Source organism: Lonchura striata, chromosome 2 (assembly GCF_050655825.1).
Source record: "Lonchura striata isolate lonStrDom1 chromosome 2, ASM5065582v1, whole genome shotgun sequence".
In the NCBI taxonomy this organism is placed as follows: domain Eukaryota; kingdom Metazoa; phylum Chordata; class Aves; order Passeriformes; family Estrildidae; genus Lonchura; species Lonchura striata.
The window spans coordinates 130,111,376-130,139,315 of NC_140704.1; the positions used below are offsets into that span (position 1 = coordinate 130,111,376).

The 27,940-nt window shown below is 38.6% G+C and overlaps 1 protein-coding gene across 1 annotated transcript; it reads left to right on the top strand.

Annotated features, from left to right (window-relative positions):
• Nucleotides 1-13,418: 13,418 nt before the first annotated feature.
• LOC110477475 (carbonic anhydrase 3) lies at nt 13,419-26,755 on the top strand. The gene is made up of 7 exons (XM_021543267.2): nt 13,419-13,548; nt 13,623-13,820; nt 17,188-17,306; nt 19,153-19,245; nt 20,847-20,912; nt 23,172-23,327; nt 24,503-26,755. The coding sequence occupies exons 1-7, from the start codon at nt 13,512-13,514 to the stop codon at nt 24,620-24,622; spliced, it is 789 nt and encodes a 262-aa protein (XP_021398942.1). The 5' UTR covers nt 13,419-13,511; the 3' UTR covers nt 24,623-26,755.
• Nucleotides 26,756-27,940: the final 1,185 nt, after the last annotated feature.

Genomic DNA, 27,940 nt, shown 5'->3' on the forward strand with positions numbered 1-27,940 from the left:
TTTTTAACAGTGACAGGCTAAGGGATCAAGTGCATCCTCAAGAAGTTTGCAGATGACACCAAGATGAGTGGTAGGGTTAACACACCTGAAGGATGGAATGCTGTCCAGAGGGACCTGGACAAGCCTGAGAAGCCAGCCCACAAGATCTTCAAGAGGTTCAACAAAGCCAAGTGCAAGGTCCTGTACCTGAGTCAGGGCAAAGGCTAGGATTATAAAACCTGGGGTATGAAGGGACTGAGAGCAGCCTTGCCAAGAAAGGCTTAGGGCTGCTGGTGGATGAGAAGCTGAAAATGTCCCAGCAGTGTGCACTCACCATATCCTGTGCTGCATGAGGAGACTGGCCAGCAGGGAGGTGATTCTACCCCTCTGTTCTCGTGAGATCCCACCTGGAGTACTGTAAGCTGCTCTAAGAACCCCAGCACATGGAGGACATAGATCTGTGGGAGTAAGTCTAACACAGGGGAGCCACAAAAATGGTTAGAGAGTTGGAACATCTCTCCTATGAAGAATGGCTGAGAGAGTTGTGCTTTTTCAGCCTGGAGAAGAGATAGCTCCAGGTAGACCTCACTACAGCTATTCAGTACTTTAAGGAGGCCTATAGGAAATATGGGGATAAACTCTTCAGTAGGACATGTAGCAGTAAGACAATGGGTAATGTTATAATTAAATATGGTAGATTTATATTACATAAAAGGAAGGAGCTCTTTACAAAGAGAATGCTGGAACACTGGCACAGATTGCCCAGAGAGGTGGTGGATGCTCCATCCCTGGAAACATTCAGCTTAAGGTTGGACAGAGCTCTGAGCAATACAATCTAGATGAAAAGATTCCTGCTCATTGCACAGAAGTTGGAAGTAAGTAACCTTAAAGGTTCCCTTCCAACATTCTATGATTTCATGATTCTATGGTAAGTGTATCTACTTGATGGTGCATGGATAGCCTGGTGCAGTGAGATTTGTTGCCCATTTTCACCAGGGCATATTTGAAACCTCCTGCATATGCAACCTAAGAATCGTATTTGTTAAGAACCAGAAATAGTTGTAGGAATGTCACAGAATTCACAAGTACCCTAGAGACATTAAAGCAACTCTGTCACCTACAGACACTCAATTTCTGCATTTGCACTAAAAAAACCCTACCTTAGCCCTGTGTAGAGTTCTTATAGATTTGCAACTAACAAGAATCCCAATTGGGAAATTCTAGTGTGTAAACTGAAGTATGAGACTGTAAGGAATGATCAAGATTTAATGAGAATTGTAGAGGAATTGAGCAAGTTTTTTGCAAGAAATCATACATATTCCATTACCATCTTCAACTCCCACTGGGAGGTGATCAAGCTTTGTGATGCTTCCTCCTCATCTTTGTGATTTGCCTTCCTAAACAGGAGGGAGAATTAGTTGTTTTCAAGAGATTAGTTGTTTTTAATCTTTATATCTTTTCTATTCTTAAATGAACATCTGCTTTTGCAAATTTCTGATAAAATTATGATGTGCCTCAAAATGTCAAAAAATACAGCATGTTTGCCCTGTTTTTCTGAGTTCCTGCTGCAGTTTAGCACATTCCATGCTCCCTGCAACCATGAAATCACACCTGGTTATCCTACTCCTCTCACAGAGGTACAAAAAACTGAACTCTGTTGTACTGCCAAAGCATCAGAGAGAATTGTGGGAGTCCCAGGTCAACAGGCTACTACAGGTCTCCTTTCAGTTTAAAGTAAGCTTTTTCATCAGTTTTCTTCACAGAGATGGCCTTGAAAACCTGAAACAACGTGAACAGACTGAGATGGAGGCAAGCAGCCAAGGAGTTGATCTCAGCTTGACAAGAGACAGAAAGCAAGAGTGTTGCTGAATGGAGACAGGTGCATGATGGCACTCCTGCACATTCATGCTCCTACCTATTCAGAAAAGAAGAAATCCTGAAAAAAATCTCCCTCTCCCTTACCATCTCCCTGGCCATTTTCCATCCCATTGCAGGTCTTCCCAAGAATGTGGGAGGCCATGAAGGACTCTCCCAGCTATTTCACTGCAGCTCTGAAGTACATCTTTACCTGACAGGGCAGATAGTTAAAAAATCTGAATTATTACTTTTGTGAAGAATTAGTGTTCTGTTTGTTTCCTTGCAGTTTACCCCAATTTCATGCTTCCCAGTAACAGTGTCTTGAAAAATGCCCACTCTTACTTGAAAGGACTATACCCTTGTGTTTCTTTAGACAAAGATTAAAACCACTCAGATGATCTCAATAACATCAGTCTTTGACAGCTTTTTGAAGTGACAAGAAAACAGATCTAAATAAAATTATTTTGGCTTCTGTGCTTTAGAAACTGAACCAATAAAAATGTAAAGAGGAGGCAGTAAAATGCAAACAAGATATGGAGAACCCACAGAAAAGTATCTGTGCAAAATAATATGGGACCAGACTGGATCTGAAGATGTGGAAAGATGGAAATGAAATGTGTATTAGGACAACCTGGTGAGATCAGAGTTCTAGCTTGTGGCTGCCTCACTTGCACACCTTGAGTACCTCTAATGTGTATACACAGAACAAGGCTATCTTAGCTTTGCTCGATGGCAGAAACTAAATGTTTCTGTCCTTTACATTAATCATTCTGTACTTTGATGGAGGCACTAATTTTCAGTGAAGGACAGCCCTTCTTTTTCTCATCTTTGTATTGCTCTCTGCCACATAAAGCAACCACTGAATTTGGGTTCACCATTTTTCTTACAGAAGTACTGCTCTTGATATTTTTTTAGTTGTCCATATGATGCTACTGTTGCCTCTGCACTAAAACTTGCTGTACATGTAGGAAGGTTAATCTTGTCTAGTGCAAGACTTTGGACTTCAGATATGTTATTTTCCCTCATTGTTTTATTGACCATCTGCATAATGTACATTAATAGTCCATATATGTTAACCCTACACATTTCTTTTTACATGGACAACCATTTGAAAGTGTATTTTGTCCAGAGACTACTGAAAACACTAGTTCTTTTCCTTCTTTCCCAAATGTATATCAGTAAGTGAAATTAAATTTTAGCAAGCATTTTAAGAACAAATTATGAAAGCAGCTCTTATGCTAAGTAAAATTAATATAAATTATTTTATTGTATTTTCTGAAATATATGTGAAATATTTTGAGGTTGTTATTTCTGCAGGAGGTTGGGCTAGGTTATAAAATACTTCTCTATCACTATAAGAAATACTGGAACACTAGATAAGACTACTGAGTTCCTGGCTTATTCTATTTATTTTCTATGAACAGATTCAGGAATCATAGATTGTGCCATATAAAGAATATGTCCATAATTAATGGCAAGAAGAATGAGTCAGAGATGTGGGCATCGCCTCAGGAATTTTGAACATGGATGTGCAATGATTTTTATCATTCATTACATTTGAATTAGAAAATATATAGATAATGTGGTGAAAACCATCATGTAAATAAAGTAAAACAGCCAGCAGTCCAGAACTTACCACTTTGTTAAGATAACTAATAAAATTGAGAGTTCAGACATGTATATTTATAGGAAAGAGTATCCAGTAAGTGATGGTGTGGGATGTTGCAAGATGGGGATGATCTCAGTTATTACAAACAGAAGACTAGATCTAAATGAAGGGGATTATAAAAGCTATAATTAGCTAATACTCCCTAAAAGCCTAACCTAAACTGTTGAGGTTTTTCCATTCCAAAGGGCAATACTACACAGAGATCACATATCATGCAGTAAGTACAGAAAGAAAAACAAATCTTATACAAAGAATATTGCCTTCAATTATTTCAGAGCAATCTTTTAAACTTTCTGGAACAGACACTTTAATGATGATTAAAGGATAAAGGTGATTGCTGAAGGATTGTTTACTTATTATATTGGAATATAACATACACATTACAATTAATGTCACCAAGTTATGTTGATTTTATTTACATACTCATAGATGATGCTTTACTCTTTAGATTGTACTGTAAATTCTGAAGAAGGCAGATGGGCTGGTAAAGAAAACAGAATCCCTTGTCTTGTAAAAGCAAACTTACTATTCTCAGGAATGATTTCAGTGCTGTTTTACTTATTGATTACAAATATTCACGTGTTAACATAAAAACTTGAGGAAGAATGGCTGTATCTGTTCTGCATGAATCTAATTCTGTCTGTAGAGAGTTTTCAAAGTCTGCAAATACGCAAGGGTTCAAACCCTGACTGAGAATAAGTGAAGGAGCACAGGAGATCTTTCTTTTCACAGAGAGTCAGCAAATGTGTATTGTCCTTTACCGTAAACACATGGATAACAGAGGGAAGCACCAGAGAAGGACTATAAGCAATGCCAAGACTTTTCAGAAGTGTGGTTAATGCTGTCTTACAAAGGACAGGCAGTTTGTACCATCTGCTAGAGATGCAAGGGAATGAAAAGTGCCTTGTGAGACATACATAGACTAAATATGGAAACTCAGGCTTGATTCTCCCAGGTTCCCCCCAGCACATCCAAAGAACATCTGGTAAGCTAATTCAGGAACCAGACCAAGTTATATTAATTTTTAAAATAAATTAATAGTCTCTTCAAATGCAAAGATTTATTTCACTTTAAAAACAGACAACTGCTATTTAAAATAAACCTCCAGTGTCTGGAGTAAGTAAAAATGTTATTTACCTGAACTGTGTCTAAGCTAAAACAAAGGCTCTGGTTATGAACTTAAAATTCTTCATGTGCTTAAATTCTTGGTTAGGTTGGGCTTTTGTGCTAGATGACTTCCATCAGCAGTTTGGAAGCAGAGGAAGGTCTTGCAACCATTTAATCCTACACAGCACAAATTTCTCACTGTAACAGTGTATCAGTGGTCCATTGAACTTATTTTTCCTCCCCCATTGCACTAAAGAAATGAAAGCTTTAGTTCTTATGCCATAGAAGGAAGTGACACTGAATATTTGACTTTATAGCAAATCTTAGTCTTTCTGAGTCAGTGCTAAAAGTTGTTTTCTGTTTGAGTGATACATAAATATAGCTTATGTCTGTGATCCATAAGGAGGTTTCCTCCATCAGGAAGATGTCTTGCCTTCATGGAGGCACTAAAGATATAGTGGTGACTGTTGAAGCAAAGACATCAGTTTCTAATGTATAATTTTTTTCTGAAAACCAGCAGAATTCTTGCAAAACAAAATGGCTCATATTTATCTTCACTCTTGCCGCTGGCATCTGTATATAAGCATGACTGACTATTAAAATATAAACCTATAAAAAGCACATCCTGAATGTCTGTTTTTCAGTATTACAGGATGTTAATAGCCAGTGTTATTAGATGTTAGTCTGTGTACTACCACCTAGAAAAAAAAAGTCATAATATTACCAAAAGCAAAAGACTGGTGTCAAAGCTGGTAAATTCAGAAGGGCTTAATGAAGTTGTTGTCTGTCTATGATAAAAAAAAAGAGACTTAAGATGCCTTTTTAAAAATACTTTTGGTATTATATCATTGCTAGTCCAGAGGAGATTGCTTAAACTCTCAGAAATTGTGTTGAGTAGAGATTGCTTGACTTCATGGACTATGCATCCAGCGACTGAAGTGAAATTCTTTGTACTTCCTTGTTGTTTGGGTATATTATCTGTTATTTTATGATAATAAATACTTTTGGTGTTTTTTACAAGATTACAGTTTATTATTTTATTATACCCAAAGATATTATCAAACTCAGACCTTTAATAAATTCAGAGAAGAAAAATACAATGCATTCAGCATCTCTGAATTTATAGCTAAACAAATGGTCTTGGAATACACAGATGAAAATTGTTGGCCTGTTGCCCAATTGTGTGTGTAAGACCTATAATTGAAACACCAGGTTCATTGCCTCTCTCAAAAAAGGTATAGTGATGCAAGGTTAGAAAAATATTTTCCGTGTCTAATGCCTTAAAATACTTTGCTATAATTTCAGTAGAGAACCTTTACAAAAAGCACGTGGTTAAAGCTGGAATGCCCAGCCAGAAGCACACAGAAGAAAATTGAATAGTGAAACCAACTTCACAAACACCAGTGTTTAGGGACACAAACTGACAAGTATTAAAATGAATTTGAGGTTGTTGTGGGTTCTTGTTCTGCTGTTCCATACAGCATGCAGCTTACCAACTACAACTCTGCAAGAAAATAGTGAAACAGATTGTGATGTTCTGCAGTAGGGACACCCAGAACAGGCCAGATTTACCCTTTCAAAAAAGGTGCTCCTGTAACGAGTAGTTAGATAACATTTAGCACTTCTGTGGCTGTTTTGATGAATAACAGTTTTCAAGAATCATATTATTAATCTTTAACACAGTCCTGTGAGGTAGAGAATAGGGTGCTGTACTCTGCATGGATACAGCAATGAACACTTGTCAGGGACTGACAACCACAGCTCCTCAGAGCACATCACTGTTTGAAATGGGACTAAACGTAATGGCTTCTCATTTTTTGTCATATCCCTTTAATTACAGTTGTGCTGTCCTGGAAGAATTTGTAGTTGGAATAGATGGGAAATCTTTCCTCTGCACATGTGGGATGTTTGAGAAATTGGCAGGTGCTGATTGACCATACAAGCTGCCAGGATTGATGGGCTTGAGATTTCTTATAGGCATTTCCTGATCTGTGATTCTTCGTGATCATACATTTAATCCTTATTTATCCATTTCAGCTGAATATATTTCTTAAAATTAACCAGTAAGGTCTACCAACAAATGAGGTCTGTTTTATTTTGTATCTGGGTTGTGCAGTAGTGAACTGGTGCATTATGCATGTCCTCAGAGAATGCATCTGAACACAAACATTACATTGATCTCAGTTCTGAGCAAATCAAAAACATTTTACAAGTCTAGAATGGTTGACTATATAACTATATAGAGAGTTTCTTGGCATCACTAGAATTGAGGGAAAGACATCAAGCCAGCACCAAGCAAATGTGAAGAGCCAAAGAGAAGGATTTATATTCTCAGCTGCTTTCCACAGGCAAAAGCATGTTCTCCTCCAATGACAGTGACCACGAGCTGTGCCTGTGACAACTGGGAGGATGTACAATCACCACTGCTGGGACGGCCAAAGTCTGTAGATCCAAATGGCAAAGTGTGCTCTGGGCTAGCAGCTTCAAGCTAGAATAAAAGGCATTTAATTGTTTACTATTACCAAACTCTTTATGTGTTGGACTATAAATAAGCCGTGACCATTACTGCAGTAGCAAAAATAGCAAATACCAGAGGGCACCTCTCAGTGTTACTCCTTGGTATAATGCAGTTAGTGTTCTCAAAAAAGGTTGAAGTGCAGCCCAGTGCAACAGTAGTCACTGTCTTTCTTACAAGGATGAAGCATAATTGCCTTATTTACATCTAGCTTGTCATATCAAAGCCCTTAGTAACCCTTGCAGACAGTTAGGAAGATCAGAGAATTTGTGCTGGAAAAGACTCTGTTCTTGCCTGGGAGGAACAGTTCCACAAAGACATAAAAAGCTTACTAACCAAAAAAAAAAAAAAAAAAAAAAAAAAAACACCAGAAAAAACAGAAAAAAAACAACAAAAAAAAAAAAAACCAAACAAACAAACAAAAAAAAAAAACCCAAAAAAACCAAACTCAATCAGAATATTCAAACTGGCCTATTACATTTGACTGCTTTTATAGATACCCCAAAGTATTCTTAAGTTCAAGAGTAAAGAGCTTAGTTCTGAAAAGGTCTGAGTACTTTGTCCCATACTTCAAACGTATTTCTGTACCTCAGCACTGCTGCAAGCATGTGGGTAAGTTCACTGAAATTACTATTGAGAATTAAAAAGTGTGGTTAGATCACTTAAAATATGTCTGGCATCAGTCTTAAATCAGCCATGAAATCTTGGCATCCATTCAGGTGATTAAAAGAAAAGAGCAGGGTTGTGTTTTTCTTTTCAAAATACATAATGTAAAGATGCATTAAGCAACCAACACATTTATAGAGATGGAGAGTAACACCACAGAGAAATTTTTAGAAAGACACTGAGGAACATGAAGACAGAGAAAGGTAGGACTAGTGAAAGACAAACTAGCAAAACTTTTTTTTTTTTCACTGACAAACCATTGTGCTGAGTCGTGCTAAACTGTGAGACAAACAGCATTTCTGTTAGCTGCATCTAACTGGCATCTTTAAAGTAGAGATGTATTTTAGAATCCATAGCCCAAGCCTGTATGTGGTCATATTAGAGAAAGCTGAACTTTGCACTAGACCCCATCAAGATGCATCAGTATTAATTCAGATGAATAAGACTTAGAATGCAGAAGATGAAATCTGAGGATTTTGTCCATCAGACTATAATGTACTATCAACTGCAAAATGGGGTACTGCTCTATTATTGTATCCCCAGATAGATTTTTAAATATTACATCTTAGGATTGTTGCATATCATTATTTCAATCTGCTTCTGTCAATTCATGATAGGCTGTTATTTTCTTATACTGCTTTGAAAAGAACATTAGTATTCCCAGCCAAATTGTTTCTAGGTTACTAAAGGCTTTTTGTCACAGTTTTGTTTCCCCTCTCTTCTGGTAATACCTGCTGTTCAATATGTGTGACAAGCATGGGCTTCCTAATACTGACTCCTTTTTTATTACATGCTACTTACACTTGCAATGCACAAATAAATGTTTATACTTACACACATCCAGTTACCTTTTTGTTATCGACAGATGATTCTTTCAAAGGTACTTTGTGGTCTCAGAGTGAAATTTCAACTCTATTGAAGTGAAGCCCAGATATTCATAGAAATGGGATGTTATGCTCTGGCCTTTCAAAGTGCACAAACTCTATGGTCTCAGAAGGAATGACTTTCTGAAAACGTTGGGAAACACACATTTCATGGAATTTCGGGAAAATGCCTATGATATGAAAACTCTTCTGCCTGCAAAGACCACATTTCTAAGGTTGGAAACACATTATTTTCTTATAAAATCATCTTTTAGGAGGACATATTTCACTGGAAAATATGTGTGAAATATTTCTGGTTTGGTGCATCACTAATTATATGATGTATTTCATTGAGATGCCTCTTATAGAACACTTATGAACTCCTCCAGCTATGTTAGCATTTCTGTGGCCTGATTAGGACTGTTCCCAGGCAAATGCTACTGCCAGAGTATCATGCAACATAAAGGTCATACATAAAACTCTACCTTGATATAGAAGAGTTGCCAATCTGCTGGAATTTCCAAACAGGCACATATGGACCTTATAAAAGCAAACAGTACAGGTCAGACTCCCATACCTGGATTATTTCAGGTCGGACTGTGCCAGTGTATATAAAAGGAGACAGGCCAGCTCTGATTTGGATTTCAGTGTGAGTGCCATAGAAGAAAAGCCCTATGGGAATCAATAGGAGAGTCATATTCCTGCAGAGTTTATCTGTATTGTTTTTCAGATCTGGAAGAGGTGTCTGAAATACACACTGTATTTTTGTTGTATCAGATTTGTATGTTATAAATAATAAATTTACTCTTTTTTTTTTTAATGCTATTACTTGTCCTTCAATCTGTGCTTATTTTAGTAGACTGTTACAAGGAAAGCTTGTTCACTTTTTTTGTTCCTTTTGTTAAATTTACAACCTGGCTTATTGTTTTCATGTTTATTGTATCTCATAGACTAAATATTAAGTTTTGCAAATGATAAAGCAGGTTCTAAATCACAACAGAAAAATGATGGAAAAGGTCCTAAAGTCAACTGCAGACTGCTGAGTTACACACCCTCTGAACTGTAAAGATGCAGTAAAATACTGACTAATATTTGTCTAGAGATGCTACACAAAAAAAAAAAAAAAAAAAAAGTGTTAATGTACCTAAAAAACTTATTGTGTATAAAACCAGCAAAATCAACCCAATATGCTTCTTATTTTCCTTTGGCAGATCTTCCAGTAAGATCTGGCTGTCAATAGGGGTTTCCATTCATTCATTCCTACAATGTTTTCCATAGCATGGCATCTCAGTGGAGGCATATGACAATTTGGCTTTTTTGGCTATGGCATGCCACCATGGCATCCCTAAATCAAAACCACTGAGTGACATGCTTTTCTTGCACTGCCTGGCATGCAATGTGCAATATGTCAAAAACACTGCTGCCCCTTCCATACTGTGTGTTATCATATTCCTTTTTGTTGTATTGTTTTCTTCCGCAATCTATTAAATATAGTAGAATACATTTTATATTTAGATTGGCCACAGGCACTGAGTAAATGCTTTTGCTCATTTAATAGTGTACTCAATGTGGGCACACTCTGTGCTCCAGCAAAACCCTTTGCATGAAATCACCCATGGGAAATATCCCTGAGCATGGTGAAACTTGGAAAACCTTACCTTTGAGCAGAGGCATTCGGGAATTACATGCTGCTGGCATATTTACCTCTGTGTGTCCCCTCACAGTCAGCCATTCCTAGCTCTAATGCTGGCTCCTGGAGACAGCTGGAAATTGGCATGCTGAAGTGAAGCAGTATTTTGGTTGCTCTAGTTATTTCAAGGTATTGGCCAAATCAGTTATGGCTGGCAGAGCTCAAAACTGCTGCCAGTCACTTTTCCATGCATCATTCTCCTGTATGAGCTTTGTGTGCTCTGGGTATAGCCATGGCTCTGAGCCATTTTCCAGACTGCTTTTTCCTTCTTTCCACTCTCAAAAAAGAAAGTCTCTATGACTTCAGGTAAGGTATTTTTGTAAGTGAGATGAGCATGGTTATGCTGTTTGCTTGTTTAGCAGAAGCAGATGCAGCACCTGAACTGCACATCCAACAGATGGTGTTCCACAGGTATAGCATGTTATTTGCACTGGAGCCTCTGTTTCAATCTTTCATTTAGGTAACAAATGTAGAACTCCCTGAAGAACATCTTATGTGTTAGATATCCAACAGGACCACCATGTTTTACTTATTTTGATAATCTTTTGAATTATCATCAGGTGCCCAACTGTGATTCTGTGACTGGGTGCCAGTTTTGGGCAAGACCATGTCTGCAATTACTGAAATCCTGAACTTCTTCATAAATGATGTAGATTGATCTTGTTATGCTCTTGCCTTTGCTATTTCAGATGGCTGATGGCTTTTATATGTCCGAAGTTCACAAAATAGAAAGAAATCACTGCAATAAAGTTGTGAATGCACTAAATAATACAATTCCTCTTAAATATTTGAAGGTGTGACCTTTTCTTAATTAAAATGGCATTTCTCTAACAGAACTGTTCATTTCCTGAAAAAAGTAATTTTTTTACAAGTTAGCTGATAATGAATTTTGAGACAATATCAAAAGAAAAGAATAAAGGTAGATCCTGAGGAATGCAAGAATAATGTTATTCTGATTATCTCTTAAGGCAGATAGTGCTACTACATTTGCTTTTTGCTCTTCCTTTGATGAGGAAAGCAACAGGAAAAGAAAGCAGTTGGTGAGACACTGTGGGATGACTCAGTGCCTGGGGCTGGCTCCAAGTACCTTCATTTGTCACTTGTGTGTAAGTTACTGCCTGGAAGGCACAACGTACAGAAGCTGACAAAAACATGCTCCTCTGCGTGCAACAGGACCAGCTCAATGGAAAGCTAAGATATGAAGACTTTCACGGTTGGATGGGGTTCTTTAATAAAGGAAATTGTAAAAATTTTCACATAGAGCAATGAATTTAAATACTAAGGGAAGAACTGACTTGCACTTTTTTCTCTGTAATACAAATTATGTCCCTCAAAGGGCTCCAATGAGCATTCTTTATGTGTATGAAGTTGATAAAAAGTCTCTCTGAGACTTCCATGAACAAGGCCACTAAAGCTGTCTGCTTATACAGACAGAAAATGAGCTGCTTCAATTAGAATTCCATGAGCTCACAAGTGTTTCTCTCTAGATAGATAAGGTAGAAATCAATTCAAAAGGATTAATGCCTGAGATTTCTGAATTAAAATTGCAACAGGTGTCAATTTTACATGCCTGGCCTTCCAACAAATGTGACATTATGCATTTGATTGATGGCAGAGTAAAAAAAAATGCTTTTTCTTTTGCCCCAGAGTTCTCTTTTGAAAGCAAAAAGATATATCCTTCCATACCATTGTACCTGTCACCTCCTTGTATATTCTTAATTGAATTCTGCCTAAAGAAGATATGAGGAACTACATGTTTTGAAGGATACTTTGATGATGAATGCATCTCTGTTCCTTTAAAGAGAGTAAAAGGATGCTTCTTACAGTATTGTGTAAGTTGTTAAGGTTAATTGAGTTTTAATTTGATGTATCTTCCCTATGTAAAAATACTCTCTACATCACTACAGAAATTTTCTCAAATGCAGATTCCTAAGTGAGACATCTTGTCCTTTCTGTGTCTCAAAGGACTAAGTACCTCTACTTAGATTATACTCAGAGCAAAAAGAATTTACTACACAATGTAATAAAGTAATTTTAGTTATGTTAAACCAAGTCCATATTTAGATATTTATTAGACTAGCTACACAGCACAAGTAGAAGAGGAATCTTTATCTTCTAGATGGTTTTGGGACATCAGATAGGACCAAATTAGTCCTGAGCTCTGTATATTGCAGCTTCTCAACTTTTTTCCTGTACCTCACCAACACAGAGGGTAGAACCTCTCAAAGATGCAGATTTATTTCCATGTTGCATTACTGTGCTGAAAGGTATAAGGAGCATTTGAACAAGTTCACTGCACATGTTTGGAAATCTCCATGGTTTGTGATTCTTCTTGACTGACTCTCGGATATTTATCTTGGAATAGTATTTAGTTTGAGTTATGTAGCTTGAGGTTTTAGCTCAAGGTAGACAGAGTTGCAGCAGTGTTAGCAGGGACTGACAAAGCTGTGGGAGATCGCAGCAAAGCTGGCATTTAAGAGAAAAGTTCTGAGTATCCAAAACAGATGTGCGGACAAAGCCAACTAACACAACCATACTGTTGCTAATTCCCCATCATCTGAATGCTCCCCTGACTAAAATACCCACTGCTAAGTTGCCTAACGTGAGAAATGTATTTGGTGTAAAGCTCCCTGCATGAAGAACTGACTGCACAACATCAAACCCAAACTTGAGCCAATGGTCAGCAACAGCCTCCTTTGGGGCTGGCAATCTCCCTTTGCTCAGTGGTTTTGCAGGCTGTGAGCTATCCTTTCGGGCAGACACGGGGCCTTTCCGAGCTGTGGCATGGGAGCATTTGAGAAAGCGGGGAAGCGGCAGTGGGTGCCTGCCCGCGCTGGGAGCCCGTCCAGAATCACCGGGGGTGCTCCACGCCCGCGGCGCTGCCCAGGGAGAGAATCGAGCTCCCCCGTCCGCTCCCGGCGCCGGAGCAGCCGCTGGGCGCCCCAGGCAGCCTCTCCCGCGGCCCCGGGGCTGCGGGGCGGGATGCAGGGAGCCGCGGGCCCCGGCCGGCATCCCCTGCCTCCACCGGGGGAGAGCGAGCAGGCCGTGCCCCGCGGCCGCCCCCGGCCCTGCCCTGCCCAGCCCTGCGGGCAGGACTCGGAGCCGCGGCGCTCTATAAAAGCCCCGGGCCGGGAGAAGGGAGGGAGCGCCGGGCGGGACGGCGGCATGGCCCAGTCCGTGTGGGGCTACGACAGCGACAACGGTGAGCGGCTGGGGCACCGCGACCGGCGGGAGCCCGGCTGAGCAGGGGCGACCTTCCTTTGTTTTGTCCCTCAGGACCCGAGCGCTGGCACGAAAACTACCCGCTGGCCAAGGGCGACAAGCAGTCGCCCATTGAGATCAACAGCAAGGAGGTGCAGCACGACTCCTCTCTCGCCTCCTGGCACGCCAGCTATGACCCCGGGGCAGCGAAAACCATCCTGAACAACGGGCGCACCTGCCGCGTCGTCTTCGACGACACTTTTGATCGATCAGGTCGGTTTGTATTTTTTGAGGGTTGTTAGGAATCAAGGTTCGCAAAGCGCCGGGTATCAAAAAGCATCCTTTAGTATCCTGCCTGTGCAGGCCAGCAGAGAAAAGTCACTTGGGAAGGTAGAAACGGTGCTCCGGGAGTTTGTTCAGGTGGGTCTGAAGCAGGATAGAAAGGCTGTTAGCTGCAGAGGAACCCCTGAAATACAGACTCACCTGGATGGTGGACTTCTCCCTATGTCACCTCTTTCAACACAGCACATCTTCAGGTTTTGTGTAAGGGACAAGAGTTACCCAGTGTAAGGTGCAAGTGTGAGGTCCCCAGAGGGGTTTAGAATGCTCTGAGACACTTTGTAAACCAAAAACTTGTATATATATTTCCACTGACCGTGATCTTGATTTCTTCTGCATGGTAATTCTTCAGGTACTTCAGAGCCTGAAAAAGTTATGAAAATAGACTTTATGTAAATAGCATTTTATAGTTTCTGGAAAACGATGAAATGGCTTTGTTATTTAATTGAGAGTGAGCAATCTCATAGCTCTAAATTAAATTGTTCAAAACTTGATTGCAGAGCTCTAGATCTGGATGCAGATAGGCAACAACTGTCAAAATGAATATTAAATTCACAATATCATATAGTGCAAAGACATCTCAAAAGCATGAAGTATTGATTGGTCCTTCATCAAGAAGGAAAGCAATCTAATCAATGGAAAACAGTTACTTTCCTTTGTATTTCTGTGCATCTGTTTTGATGGCACTTGTATTGAGATTTTGTTTTTAGTAAACTATATCTCTAATGAACTATATCGACAGTACATTGAAAGATCATTTTCCTGCTTATCTGGATGAGTCCTTTGTTTTTTGGATTTCTTTATTTATCACTACAGCTACTTGTTATTGTTCCATGTCTCCCAGATGGAATCTCAACTATTTAGGACCAGGACTGTCTCTACATTACGTATTTTTATGGTTCTTTAATATTTATTACCACAGTTTCTACACAATGGTCTCATAAATTGCACTTTTATTACCATAGAAACACAGAATGGTTGGGATTGAAAGATGATCTTAATGATCATCTAGTTCCAATCATACCCTTATCACCACCTTCCACTAGACCAAGTTACGAAAGATACATCCAACCTGATTTTGAACATTTCCAGGGATGGAGCATCCACAGCTTCTTCAGGCAACCTGTTCCAGTGCCTCACCAACCTCACAGTAAAAAACTTCCTAATATCCAATGTAACCATACTCCCTTTCAGTTTGAAGCCATTCTTCCTTGCCCTATCACCATCTGCCCTTGTAACAAGCTCTGTTTAAAAGCCAGAATGCACTTCCAAAACCTCTGCATAAAATGAATGCCACGACTGAAAGCTTGGGAAGGAAATTGGTAATTAACATTTTCACATGGTGGTTCTGTTCCATCTTCTTTACTGCTTCCTAAAGGCTGAAATTTTTTAGGCTGCTCAAGAGGTTTTCTGTCTAGGGAACAGTATTGGAGAAAGATCCCAATTTGGTGAAACCAAATGCAGCCCTTGGTGCAGCGCTTCCCATAAATCATCTTCCTCCATTTCCTCCCTGTCTCTCCCCTCCCAATCACCTCTGTTGTTTCAGTGTGTGCAGTCACTCCTGGCTTCCCTTACTTTCTGCAGGTTGCTGGACAGTAACTTAGGACTCAAGTGTTTCATAGGCACATGTCTGATCAGAATCAAATACAGTACTTGACAGTTCTGAAAGACCACGAGGAAAAATTTTGTAGACATTTTTATTACCTTCATTTGTTGGCTTCTGCAGTGTTAAGAGATGAGGATAAGTAGTAGTCACAGATCCCATTTTAATTGGAAAAAGAAATATAGTTGAAGTTTTTTTTCCAATCGTGAAAAATTTTGAATGTCAAAAAGATTTGGTTTTATGTTAGAGAGATTTGTATACTGTTATGCAGTGCTGTTTTCAAGTGCTTCACAGTATTTTAGCTCTGGGAAGGGCCATCTTTAAGAAATGAATGGTAAATGAATTTACAAATCTGACACTGATTCAGCTTGTAAATGTAGGTAGATAATATAAATTCAGCTCCTGCATCCCATTGATTCCAATGTGAAATGGCAACCAAATACTTTTGAGGAGTTGGGCCTTAGATTCTATGCCATTTTTGGTCCTATATTTGAAGGTGAAATAATAATAATAATAATAATAGCAATAATAATTTTTCCATTGAAGTCTTCTACAGAAGGTTTACTCAATATTACTCAATACTATACTGAGTTATGATTATTTATATATGAACAAAGTAAAAAAGTAAGAGGAACTACATGCTTAAATCTCAACAGTCCTTTTCTTCTGGCCCTCCCCTTGATGGTTGTGACACCTACCAACTAAAAAGAGAAATTGCAAAGTTAAACCTTTTGCTCTGTGTAGGTATCCCAGCTTGTAGGATATCAAGAATTCATTTGAGACCATTGGGCAAAAGAGGATTTCAATGTTAACTTTGAACTTCAAAGCTATTGGTAGAAGTTCAAACTTGAATGCTATTTAAAAAAGGCCTTCTGGCACTGCAGTTGTGAACTACATTATCAGCTTTCTGTGTAAGGAAACACGACTCATTCCAACCTTAGGTAATGAATGAAAATACATTTGAGAGCTTATCCTCTAAGCAGTCCCTGCTCAAAAGAATCTCCAGGCTGAAAGAGCAGGTGTGATGTTTTGAAAGTCAGAGTTGATGTCAACTGTAAGATTGATGCATGGTCAGCATTATTTGGCTAAGCACAGCAGAAGTAACAGCTTCTTAGTTTCCCTTGTTGGTGACTCAAGAACAATTCTCCAACTCATTTGACCCAAACTTTATTGTTTTCCCTCACTTCCAAGAAATAGATAATATAAAAAATTTTAATATTTTTTGGAAGCAGCTATCTGTAACCATTGTTTAGTTGTCTTGATACCTTGTGAAGGCTGACCTAGAACGGAGACCAGACAGAGCTACAGAATAAAGCAGGTATTTATTAGAAGGCTTTAATGGATATACCTTGGGCAGCACAAGGTGACCTGTAAAAGGCATGGACGGGAGATACTTTTTGAAGCACCTTTTGGCTAATTTAACAGCCCTAATGCCAATCTTTTTAAAACAGACCCTTTCTTGACGAGAACCACCTGTGAATACCCTCCCTTGTCTCTCCATACCCGGAACTGTAGTGCGTCCGCTTGCCAGGAGCAAAGGGCTTGCTGGGCAGCTGGGGTGTAGCTGTGCTTGTCCCAGAGCAGCCTCCGCAGCATCCCCATGGAACGGAGCTGGCGGGCGCTGCGGGCGGCTGGCGCTGGGCTGGCTGCAGGAGGGGAGCCGCGGGGCGGGGCGGGGCTGACGCCGTGTCCCCGCAGTGCTGAGGGGGGGCCCGCTGAGCGGCGCGTACCGCCTGCGGCAGCTGCACCTGCACTGGGGCTCCAGCGACCAGCACGGCTCCGAGCACGCCATCGACGGCGTCAAGTACGCGGCGGAGGTAGGACGGGCGGGCTCGGGACGCAGGCTGGCCGCAATCCCGCTGACTCGCATCTGAACGCGCTAACCATTATCCCTCTTGGAAGTATTGAGCTACCGGCTTTTCTCCGCCGGTGAAACTTTTGGATGCTGCTTAACATGCAGTGGGATAAGCTGCATCTGCCAACACGTGTCCCCTGCAAGTATCCGCTAACACGGATTTCTTTTCAGAGTTTTTGCTGGTATCTTAGAATGTTTCAAAAATATTTGCGACAAAGCAATCTGTTACTTCCAAACAGGAAGAGCTGCTGAAGTTTTTTTGGCTTTTAGTCATTTCTGGTATAGCTTGAGTTACCAAATTAGCTTCAAAAAGAATAGAAAAACTCACTAAAAGCACATTTGATAAACTGACATTCAAAATTAGATTAATCTTAAAACTGATTCAGAGTATGTTTTAGTTGCTGAACATGTCTGCTTTAAAATATCTGGGTTTATTTTCAGGAACCACAGAAAATATAATGTTTGGGTTTGTTTATTTGATTTTTTTTTTTAGATGTAAACCACTGCAGGGCTGTTGTCCTAGTTTGTTAAAATTCATGAATATTTTAGACCCTGAAGACTTTTTCAGGCCCTAAATATAAGTAAATTAACTATTGATGGTAGAGGGTAGCTTGCTAGTTAAGGCTGCCTCCTTCCTCCATCTTATTTGAGAATAGGCTCAAAATACATACCTATGCTCACAAAAATCCTGCAGTAGTGTTTTCCTGCCTTTCACCTACACTCAAGGCCCAGAGCTTGGAGAAGCTTTGCCCACCTCTCACAGGACAAAACTGAGGCAGATTTTCAGGGTCAATGTGCATAGACATTGCAGAGAGGACTGCAGGTGGTGGCTTAGGATTTTTTTTCCCATTCCTTAACCACAGCTAGTCTTTGCTAGTATTCTGTTTTCTCTGGTCAACAAAAAAAGAATAAATTTACTTCCTCAAACTATTTCTTGGCTAGTTCAAGCACAGACTTTTTATGTTACTTTTGTTAGCAATACTCACTGATGGAAGAAGAAAGCCTGGAATATATGTAATTTAGCTACATTGCAAACAAAGATACATGGTTGCTCCAGCTTTATCCTTAGCATTAAAATCCTTATCCTCAAGAGAAAAGAAACAGAGAACAAAAGATTCATTCATATTCAGGACAAATTATATTTTTTGTTACTTTAAGAATCTGCGATTGCATACTGCTGGTTGCAGCATTTGTAGCTGTAGGCATGAAGCAGAGATTTTCTGGACAGGGATGCAAAAATTTGAAATATATCCTGTACTTGAGAATATGGCACTGTTTAAAGTAGATATGAGAAAAAAAATGTTAGATTATATCCCCACTCCCTTCCAACACAATGCGCTGAGAGTAGTAAGAGACACAAACCAATAACGTATGCATTACATAAAACCCAGTGTAAATCCCTGAGCTGACATCTGCATAACCTGAAGACCTAAACATGTACTAGAGATGAAGGGCATGTCAATAGGTGTTTAATGTACTGCATGTATGCATGTCATGTGCTTGGATTAATCTATTTATAGTTGCATTGTCTGATATTGTGTGATAAACTCCCTTTTCCTATGCTTCAATTAAATGCAAAGCAATGCTTTATGGAAAGCATGAGAATATAAAAGCATGGGAACAGCAGTAAGAAATACTTACATAGAGTTTTCTTTTTTGTATCCATTTCTTTACTTACTCTGTACCAGAATCTTTTCTTAATTTAATTTAAAATTAAGATTGTGCTGTTGATAATTTCTTTTTTAATTTCTGTTTATAATTGAGGTTTAATTGTTTTTTAGTTAATTGATTTCTAATTATGATTTTAGTTACATATGGTGCACTGGAATCCAAAACACGGTAATTTTGCTGGAGCTTTAAAACAACCTGATGGTGTAGCTGTTGTGGGCATTTTTCTCAAAGTAAGTGGCAAATATTCAGACTTTGTAAGTTTTTGTATTTTTCCCTCTTTAGTGCCAGGGGAAAAGTTACCATTGTTTTTTCCTGCACTGCAGTCCTGTCCTGTGGTGTACACTGGGTGAGGAGGTGGGTCTGCATAGGCTGTTTCCTCTTGTCTTTTGTGTCTCTTTTCTCCTAGCAGGTGTTGTATCTGCCCATCAGCAAGTTGACTGATTCCCTTCTCTAGTCTCTTGTTGATTCCCACACAAGTTGGGAATCAAAATGGGTTTGATGAACCTACTCCAAAAAGAAAGAATTGATGGTAGAAGATGACCACGACCACTCAACATTCTAACCTTAAAATACAGAAACTTTTAAACAATTGTAGCAGTATTTTCAGATTGATTTTTTTATAAACTCAACAGAAAGAAAGTAATCCTTGTATCAGATCTGCATGTGGTCTAGGACATCGAGAAATGCTAGCAGGCACACAGCCTAACAGTGATAAATTACAGAAACTACAGTCCTTTTAGTGTCAGGTGGGCATTTCAGCTTGAACACACCATCAGGGAATGAGTGTCCTTTTACTGTTTTATCACTAGTAAGTGGCATTTGTACAAGCAAAAGCAAGTGGATGTAATTAATTGTGCTACAGTATCCCTGGACAGACTAGATGAAGTGTCATTTTAATTCTATTACACTGTGTGCCAACCTGACCTTTTCTCTTGTGGTTAGTCTAAATTGAAGGTCAGCACCTGTCCAGATTCTCCCTTCAATTATTCTTTTGTCATTCATTTTGGTCTATTTTAGTCTAAAGTTTTATGTTGTCAAACATAACTTAAAAAGCACACCACTATATCTCTATTAACCATGCTAAAGTCAGCTAAAAGGTCTAGAAAAGTAAGGAGTATCATTGTCTTCTTTGGCTCTCTTTCCCTGTTTCCTTCTTGCTCTTTGGTGAAGGAGCTGTTGTTTTTCTCTGAATTTGTCATGTTCCATTACTGGGTTTTGGGATACTACTAAAACAGGATTGAATTATCTTCTGAGGAATTGAAGTTAATTTATTTTAGAACAAGACATGGCAATAACTGAACATCTTACCCATACTGCTTTTACTCTTCGGGGATATCAAAGCTTTTGTAAATGCTAAATGTCATGAACACAGGCAATAAAGTGACCCCATAGCTCTAGGTCATCTAGACATGAATTCATCACATCTCTTACATCAAGTCTGATCTGACTGTGTGTGTGCTGCAGAATGAAGTGTCTGCAGGAACTACATCCCTTCAGGCCGTCAAGACTTTGCCAAATTCTCAGACATCCCACAGTGGCTTGCTTTTGAATGAGGAGCCAAGGGCTAAGCCCTGGTTAGTGCCACTGAGTGTGCAGTCCATTCCTCAAACAGGTGTGATGCCTTCTAGAGTCCTTCAACACACATTCGAATTGCAAAGCCAGCTACTGGAGTCTGCTATTTGGGATGTTCTTTGAACATATATAATTTTCTGTCAGTCCCTACTGGATTCTCTGAGACTGCTATTTTCTAGTGTGACAGAAGGGGTGGGATGAATTTCTTTCAAATACTGTGGAACACGATGAAAAAGAGTATTTGTGCTTTGCATTACAGGTTGGAAACACTCCCAAACCAGAGATGAAGAGAATTCTTGAAGAAATTGAAAATATTAAAACCAAGGTATTAAAACAATTTTTTGTGACATAATGTAGCTGGAAAGCCACAGAAACAGGAACCAGTGGTTCAGATGCATATTTTGGCATCATTTTGATGCCAAACAGTAGCACCAGAGATGATATACATTGGACTGTGGAGCATGATACTTTCTTTTGCTTAATTAAATATTTAACTCCTCACTTCTGTAAGTATTCTGGTTGAACATGATTTTTTATCAATCCTTGCATACACAATTGGTCCTGCAGGTCTTATTGGTTCTGCTCTGTAAAAAATATGCCAGTGAGCCAATACCAAGAAGAAATTAAAAGCTTTTTGAAGACAACAGTGGGCAAAAAAAATGCACATAGCAGAGTTAGAAATTTAGTTTGCCTAAAATGAGAAGAAAATAGTAGCAATGATGGAGCAGGCTCTCAATCAGTGTTAAGGGAGATTAAAAATGTTATTAGTTTTAAGAAGAAACTGTATTTATAAAGGGAATTAAATGGTGCAGTTTCTGCCCCAGTCCTAAGTTCTCCCTATGATACCAGGAGAAATAGCATTGCAAATATATTCTAAATTGTTTTTCAGTTTAGTTAATGATCTAAGGCACCAGTCCATACCTATTGCACAGATACAGCTGCTGAAGGGAGTTATTCACAGAGAACTGTAATATTGCATCTATTGGCATTTTGCATTATGATTTATGATAAACTTAATCTCTAGATACACCTTAGCAATTCTACTTCATTGTAAACTTTATGATTCTAATTATGCTAAAAGTTGATGTGGTTTTGGTTATTTTTTTTAATTTCATCTTGAACATGCCACCAGACCACCAAATTTGTAGGCATTTTCTTGCAAATCTACCAGAATTCCTTGCATTTAATATATATATATGTGTGTACTGCCATTGATGTGCAGGTCTGAACCTGACAGCTCTTCTCTCCTTTGTAAGAGTCATATTAATGTTATTTTTTTCCAACTCAGTTTTCAAATGCAATTAAGTTCTTTCTTCTAAGGCAACTGAAGGTTATTTTTCTACCCTATTCATGCCCCTGCTTTGATGTGTCAATGGTATCTCTTTTGCTGGCTTTTTCTCATAATGCCTATATCATTTTTTTTGGCCATTTACATGTAGTAGTTCTGGAAAAAAGCAACAGTTGAAGTAAAGCAGAGAAAGATAAGTGCATATGCAAAGAACCACATGTTGTATTTCATCTCTTTTTCTTTTCTGTCATCACAGATATTTTCCCAAAATTAATTATTTTTCAGAAAGATTAATAGGTGGTATCACTGGTATAATTATCACACATGAAGTTTCAATTGCACTGATGCATTACAGGCAGAGGAGTTTCCCGGTCACTGTACTGTATTTACTGAAAAAGCACAATATTGTGAATTTATTTGCAAATTCATGTTGAACTTGCAGAATAATCTTTCCAGGAAGATACAATTGGAGTTACTCTTTCTACTCTTAATTTGTGCAAGGATGCGTAGAAACTATTTCAGCTTCTGCCACTTTGTTCTAATCTAGAGAAGATTATCCATGATAGAAGAAGAAAATAGGAAAATATATCTTCCTTCCCAGAAGGAAATCCAAAATACCAATAGAGAAATGAACTGCATTTCCTTGGTTAGTTTTTATTGCCCAGAGGGCAACATTCATCAGAGTCCTGTGGAGTTACAATCATATTTGGTGGCAGACTTACCAGGAAATTTTGTCTGATGTCTGCTTTCTCCCTTGTCTTTTGGTAATAACCCTGAGTTTTAAGATATTTAGGACCCAGTACTCTTACAGGAAATATTTTAATTTTTTACTAAGTGCAATAGCACCAACAAAAAGCCTGAGAGTGTCACCATGAATATATAATTAGAGCACAATCTTGGGAGGAGAGAGATGCAGATTTAAATTCCTCCAGATAGAAGACTGTAATGAATCTGGGATAAATGCCTAGCCACTATCCTGTAGGATAAAAAGAGTAACAGTACCAGCAGTGCCACAGGCTTTAATTTTTATCCAATGGCCCAAAATAAAACACAATTTTGATAATTCCAGAATAGAAGAATATTCAGTTTTAATTTCTTTTAATTTATTAATGCAATCAAAATGTCCGTTTTTATTAATTGCTGGGAAAGTGCTTCACAGGAAGAAAAGGATATTGATTTCTTGCATGAATCTTGGTATTTAATTGTTTCCTTTATTAAAACATCTATACTGATGACGTTTAAGATGCAGCTCTCTGGAGTTACTGCAGAGATTTTTTTTTTCTTTGTTTCCCTAAGGGGAAGGAGGCTCCTTTTCAACATTTTGACCCTTCAATTCTTTTCCCCAAATCTCGTGACTACTGGACCTACCACGGTTCTTTCACCACACCCCCCTGTGAGGAGTGCATCACTTGGATTCTCCTGCGGGAGCCGATTGAAGTCAGCTCAGACCAGGTAAACTCCAGCCATTTCTGCTGCTCCTTTACCAGTTCTCAGCAGTGGCTCAGGATGTCAGGGCAATGATTTGCAAGCCCTGTGTTACCTTGCACTTTTCAGTAGGGAAAGTTTTAGCTGTGGGCAGTGAGAAACTGCCTGCAGAATGCACTGTTGAAATGAGCTGTAAAACTGACCCTGAGAATCAGGTGCTCTTCTAGGACACTTCCTGGAACAACCTCAGCAGTGTTGTTCTTGGGATCCAGAAAATCTGCTGAGGTAGAAGTGCCCCTGAGCCACAAAATTCAACCATCGTGGAAGCCTCAGTTCATTCTATGTGCTTTACAATTAAGTGGAGAGTGAGACTAATAGTTTCCTGGTCCAGACCTTGACTTATTAAAAGCTGTCAATGAGAAAGATCAAACAACCTACAACCTACAAACCTGAACATTCATACAGAATAATGTACCACTTGCATTCACATAGCTCAAATGTGCATTTATAGAGGGAAAAAAAAAGCCTATCTAGATAAGGTGACATTTTTAGATCTTGTGTCAGAAACTTTGGCTATTTATACCAATTTCTGCTTCAGCAATACAAGTCAGGGTATATTCTTTCTACTGAAACGGCTGTTTTCAAAACAGATTTATTTTGCATTTGGATGAAAGGGTAACTATTAACAAAGCAACACTGAAATTAAGTTAATTTGAATAACAGCAGCTGAGTGATGAATTCATTATTCAGTTTAATAACCCAGTTGGCATATCTCTGCCTTACAGACCAAAATAGAAACTTCAGCACCAGCTTTTTCTATCACTGCTTTGCACTGACATCAGTCTAGATCCTCCTTCACAGATTAGTTGTATTTTCACAAGGTGTCCATCTCCAGATGGGTCACAGCAGGGCCCTAATCTTCTTCCACACCATGGGTGTGAATCAGAGGAAAAACCAAAAGAAGCCCAGGCAAGGGTCAGATGATGAACTGTTCTGTGGATGAAAAGTGTGAAGATCCACAGAAACTGTGCAAGCTCCTGGGCTGCAGCAGTTTTTATCAGTAATCTCTGTATTATTAGAGACTGACATTGTCATTGTGTGCTTGTCACTACACAAGAAAATTCCTTTCTCATCTCAGTTTGTTCTAGGCAGTAAGGTCTGCAGTTCTTCCACATGGACACTTGATCTTTTCTTCCTTGCAGATGGCAAAGCTCCGTAGCCTTTCCAAGAACGCTGAGAATGAACCCATGAGCCCTCTTGTTGACAACTGGCGCCCGCCACAGCCCCTGAAGGGCAGGATAGTGAGAGCCTCATTCAAGTAAAATCTCAAGTCTCACTCTGCTGAACCTGAGTGAGAAAATCCCTACAATACAAAAGTGTAGTTAGTTTTTGCTGTCTACTGCTTTTCCTCTGGATCCAGGTCTGTGTTTCTCAGTTTGAAATTCTGAGTGGTAAAAGTGAATCTATTTTTAAAAGCAGAAAAATACTGTATGCAAATGCTAAGCATAATGTGCAAATGGTAGAAGTAATGATTCTTGACCACAAATGCCTGAGCATTTATGGTCACTTCTCTGCCTTGTGATCTTGTAAGAAAAATAGTCTCAGTTTCAATATTTAAAATTAACTTCAAAAGAAATATATAAGGCAAAAAAAATGAACCAGTATTTCAGGAAAGCAGAAGTAGCAGTAGATGAACAGGAGGGAAATGCCTGTCTCTACAATGTGGTGTTGCTCAGACACCCCATCCTCAAAGGAGACATCCAAAGAATAAGTACCAAGTACCCCTTTAACATACGAGGTTCTCCCTTCCCTGTCTTGTTCATAGTTTTTTAATCTAAGATTAGATTAGTATTCTGAGAGTAAAATCATTCATACTCAGTTTCTGTGTGAAGAAGAGACCTTGTTGTCATTCCAGTATTTGCTGTCTTCACCATATCCTGCTACTGCCATTGTTGATCTTTTCTTCTTTCACTGGTTCTGTTACTTCACCCGTCCAGTGTAGAGTCCTGCTGGTTTCATATTGCCTTGCATTTAGTATATCAGCTTTGGTATTGCTGAGGGGAAAGTGTCTTTCTTCTGCTGCTCTCTGTTATCTCCCAGAATGATGGATTTTTGATATTCTGCCTGCTTCTTGTATTTGACACCATAATGGTTTCACCTGTTAGGGATTTTGTTGTATATGGAAAGGATATTTCTGGATGATTCATATGTGTCCTTTGCCATCCCCACTACCGAAAAACCCAGATTAAGTCACCTAAGTTTATTTGACTTTGTAGCTGGAGAATATAAGTGGATTCTGTTTGGCTCAATTCCTTTCCGGGGAGACACATCAGCTTTCAAATATGATCCAAGCAAGAAATCACTGGCAGACAGAAACATCTATATCAACTTCCCCTGTCCTTCATCTCATAAACTTTATCATTTCAGTGTACAAGTACTATTGAACCCACATACAGATCATGTGAATAAAGATCTACATTACATTCAACACCCAGGTGATTATTCAGTATTGGACATACAGGAGATTGGATGGTCAAAGGTGGTGCATGAACCCCACTGCACAGGCAGCTTCTGGGTTCTTTGTGTTCCTGTGACTCACAGGAACTACTACTCTAGGTAGCAGTGGGTGTTCTTCTGGAGGTGTTCACAAACATGTTCGCAGCAGCATTTATGTCAAAGTCTGAAAAAACAGGGCTATAAATGGCTGGAATAGGCATTTCCCAGTCCTCCTTAACTATTTCACTTTCCACCTTTACTAGAAAAATGATGTTTCAACACAGAAGTAATGAATGGGCAACACTGGACAAATTCTGCTGTTCTTACCAGCACAATTCAGTGCAAATGCAGAAATGAAACTGAGGGTAGATTTTGATCCTTTTTATTCATTTAGAATTGTTCTAAGAATTGCTGAATTCCCATTGAAAGTTAGTATTTTAGTTTTTAAGGAATGTATTTTGCTTAGTATAAAGCAGTTTCTTTTTAAAAACTAAGTTAATGTGAGTAGAAGATAAAGTATTGATTGAATCCTGTTTACAAATGTTTTGGCACTGCCTTAATTTTATCAGAAGATCAGCTTTTGATATTATGAGTGCAGCACTTGCAAGGGTATTGATTTTAGGAGCCCTTCAGATCTTCTTTAAACTTTTGAATCTGTAAATCTTCTCAACACATAAAAATGTTACAACAGAAAGCTCATAAGCAACAATTTTTTCCTACTGTACTATGTCTTATGTGTAAAATTTCTTCTTATATCCATATGCAGTTGATCTTGGTGATGAGAAAATTTTAACATGAGTAACTGAGACAATGGTTTGAGTCTTTCAACCTAAAAGCCATTGACTGTGGTGTTTTATTCTCTTGTTATTGAGGCAATAAAACAAAATAGTTGTCAGCACTTGAAATAACTGCTTGTATGTCTTGAGAGAATCAATAAATTGACTTACATAAAAAATAAATTGATTGCTGTTTTTATGCTAAGTGATGACTGAGAGTAGCAAAAAAACTTAGAATACCTTGCTGCTCCTTTCTTTGGTACATATGCTTGTAACACAAGGGGGACATACATTTTAGTACTTTTTAGCTGTTGGAGTTTAGTACAAGAAGTATATCAATAATTTAACTGAAATGTTACATAGTTCTGAAAATTCCTGATTAGTTTATACTTTTGAAGCACACAAACTTGTTAAAGAATAATTGCCTGCAAATGACAGAATGAATGCACTTCGCTTGGTTTGCATGTTTCCTATACTGCTTTTGAAAGGTAGAATAGGTAGAAATTTATGAACTGCTGAGATAGTGGTTTTGGTTCCAACAACCAACATTTGGTTTGTATGCTAGCAAAAAGGAAAATACAGTCTGAAATTTATATCGCTTCCTCATGCATCTCCTCTGATGCCATTCTCTCTTCGAACTATTGTTGCACAAAAGCATCAGATTTAAAGCATAAAAAATATGCTTTAAAGTTTTTTTTTTCCTTGAAAAATAAAGTGCACAGAGTTTTGTTCTATTGCCTTTCTTCCTTTGACGACTAGTGTAGCTCAGCACTGATTACCTTGGTGACAAAGTCAGAATATGTGGATTCTAATCCTGCTGCCCCATGTACCTTAGAGAAAAAAAAAAAAAAAAAACAAACCCGTAAATAATCCTTATGAATTTAGTGCCTATAATGTATATTATAGGCACTAATACTAATGCTAATATATAATAATGTATTATTATTATGTATAATGTATATTAATTACAGCAGGGGAGCCAAGTGATTCACATTGATTACCACCTATTAGGTTTTGACAAAAACTTGCCTAGTTTCCAACACCTCACAAGAGAAATTACTAGAAAAATTTAAATCTTATTCCTGTAGTTTCAAAGGTTTTCTTTACTAACTGAAACAAGTATCACCATCTTTTAGTCATGTGTAAATTTGTATCTGGACTGTGAATTCATGGTATGACCCTCATATACAACCAGCTATGATGCTGCATTTCTACTACAACATGAAAAGAACATATATCTTCTTTTTTTCTGTATCTCAAAGAAAGTTGCTCCCGGATGTCCTTGATGATGTTTTTCTGCTGAGTAATCAGCACTGAAGAATGCTCATATTTTCAGGGAGTTGGACAAAATAGAACATTATCTATTTC

What these genes read in the sequence shown, in the direction of transcription:
- LOC110477475 (XM_021543267.2), top strand. Translation starts at nt 13,512, where the DNA reads ATGGCCCAGTCCGTGTGGGGCTACGACAGCGACAACG. An exon ending in GCGTCAAGTACGCGGCGGAG is followed by an intron (nt 17,307 to 19,152) that starts GTAGGACGGGCG and finishes TTATGATTTTAG; the next exon opens with TTACATATGGTGCACTGGAA. An exon ending in TTGAAAATATTAAAACCAAG is followed by an intron (nt 20,913 to 23,171) that starts GTATTAAAACAA and finishes TGTTTCCCTAAG; the next exon opens with GGGAAGGAGGCTCCTTTTCA.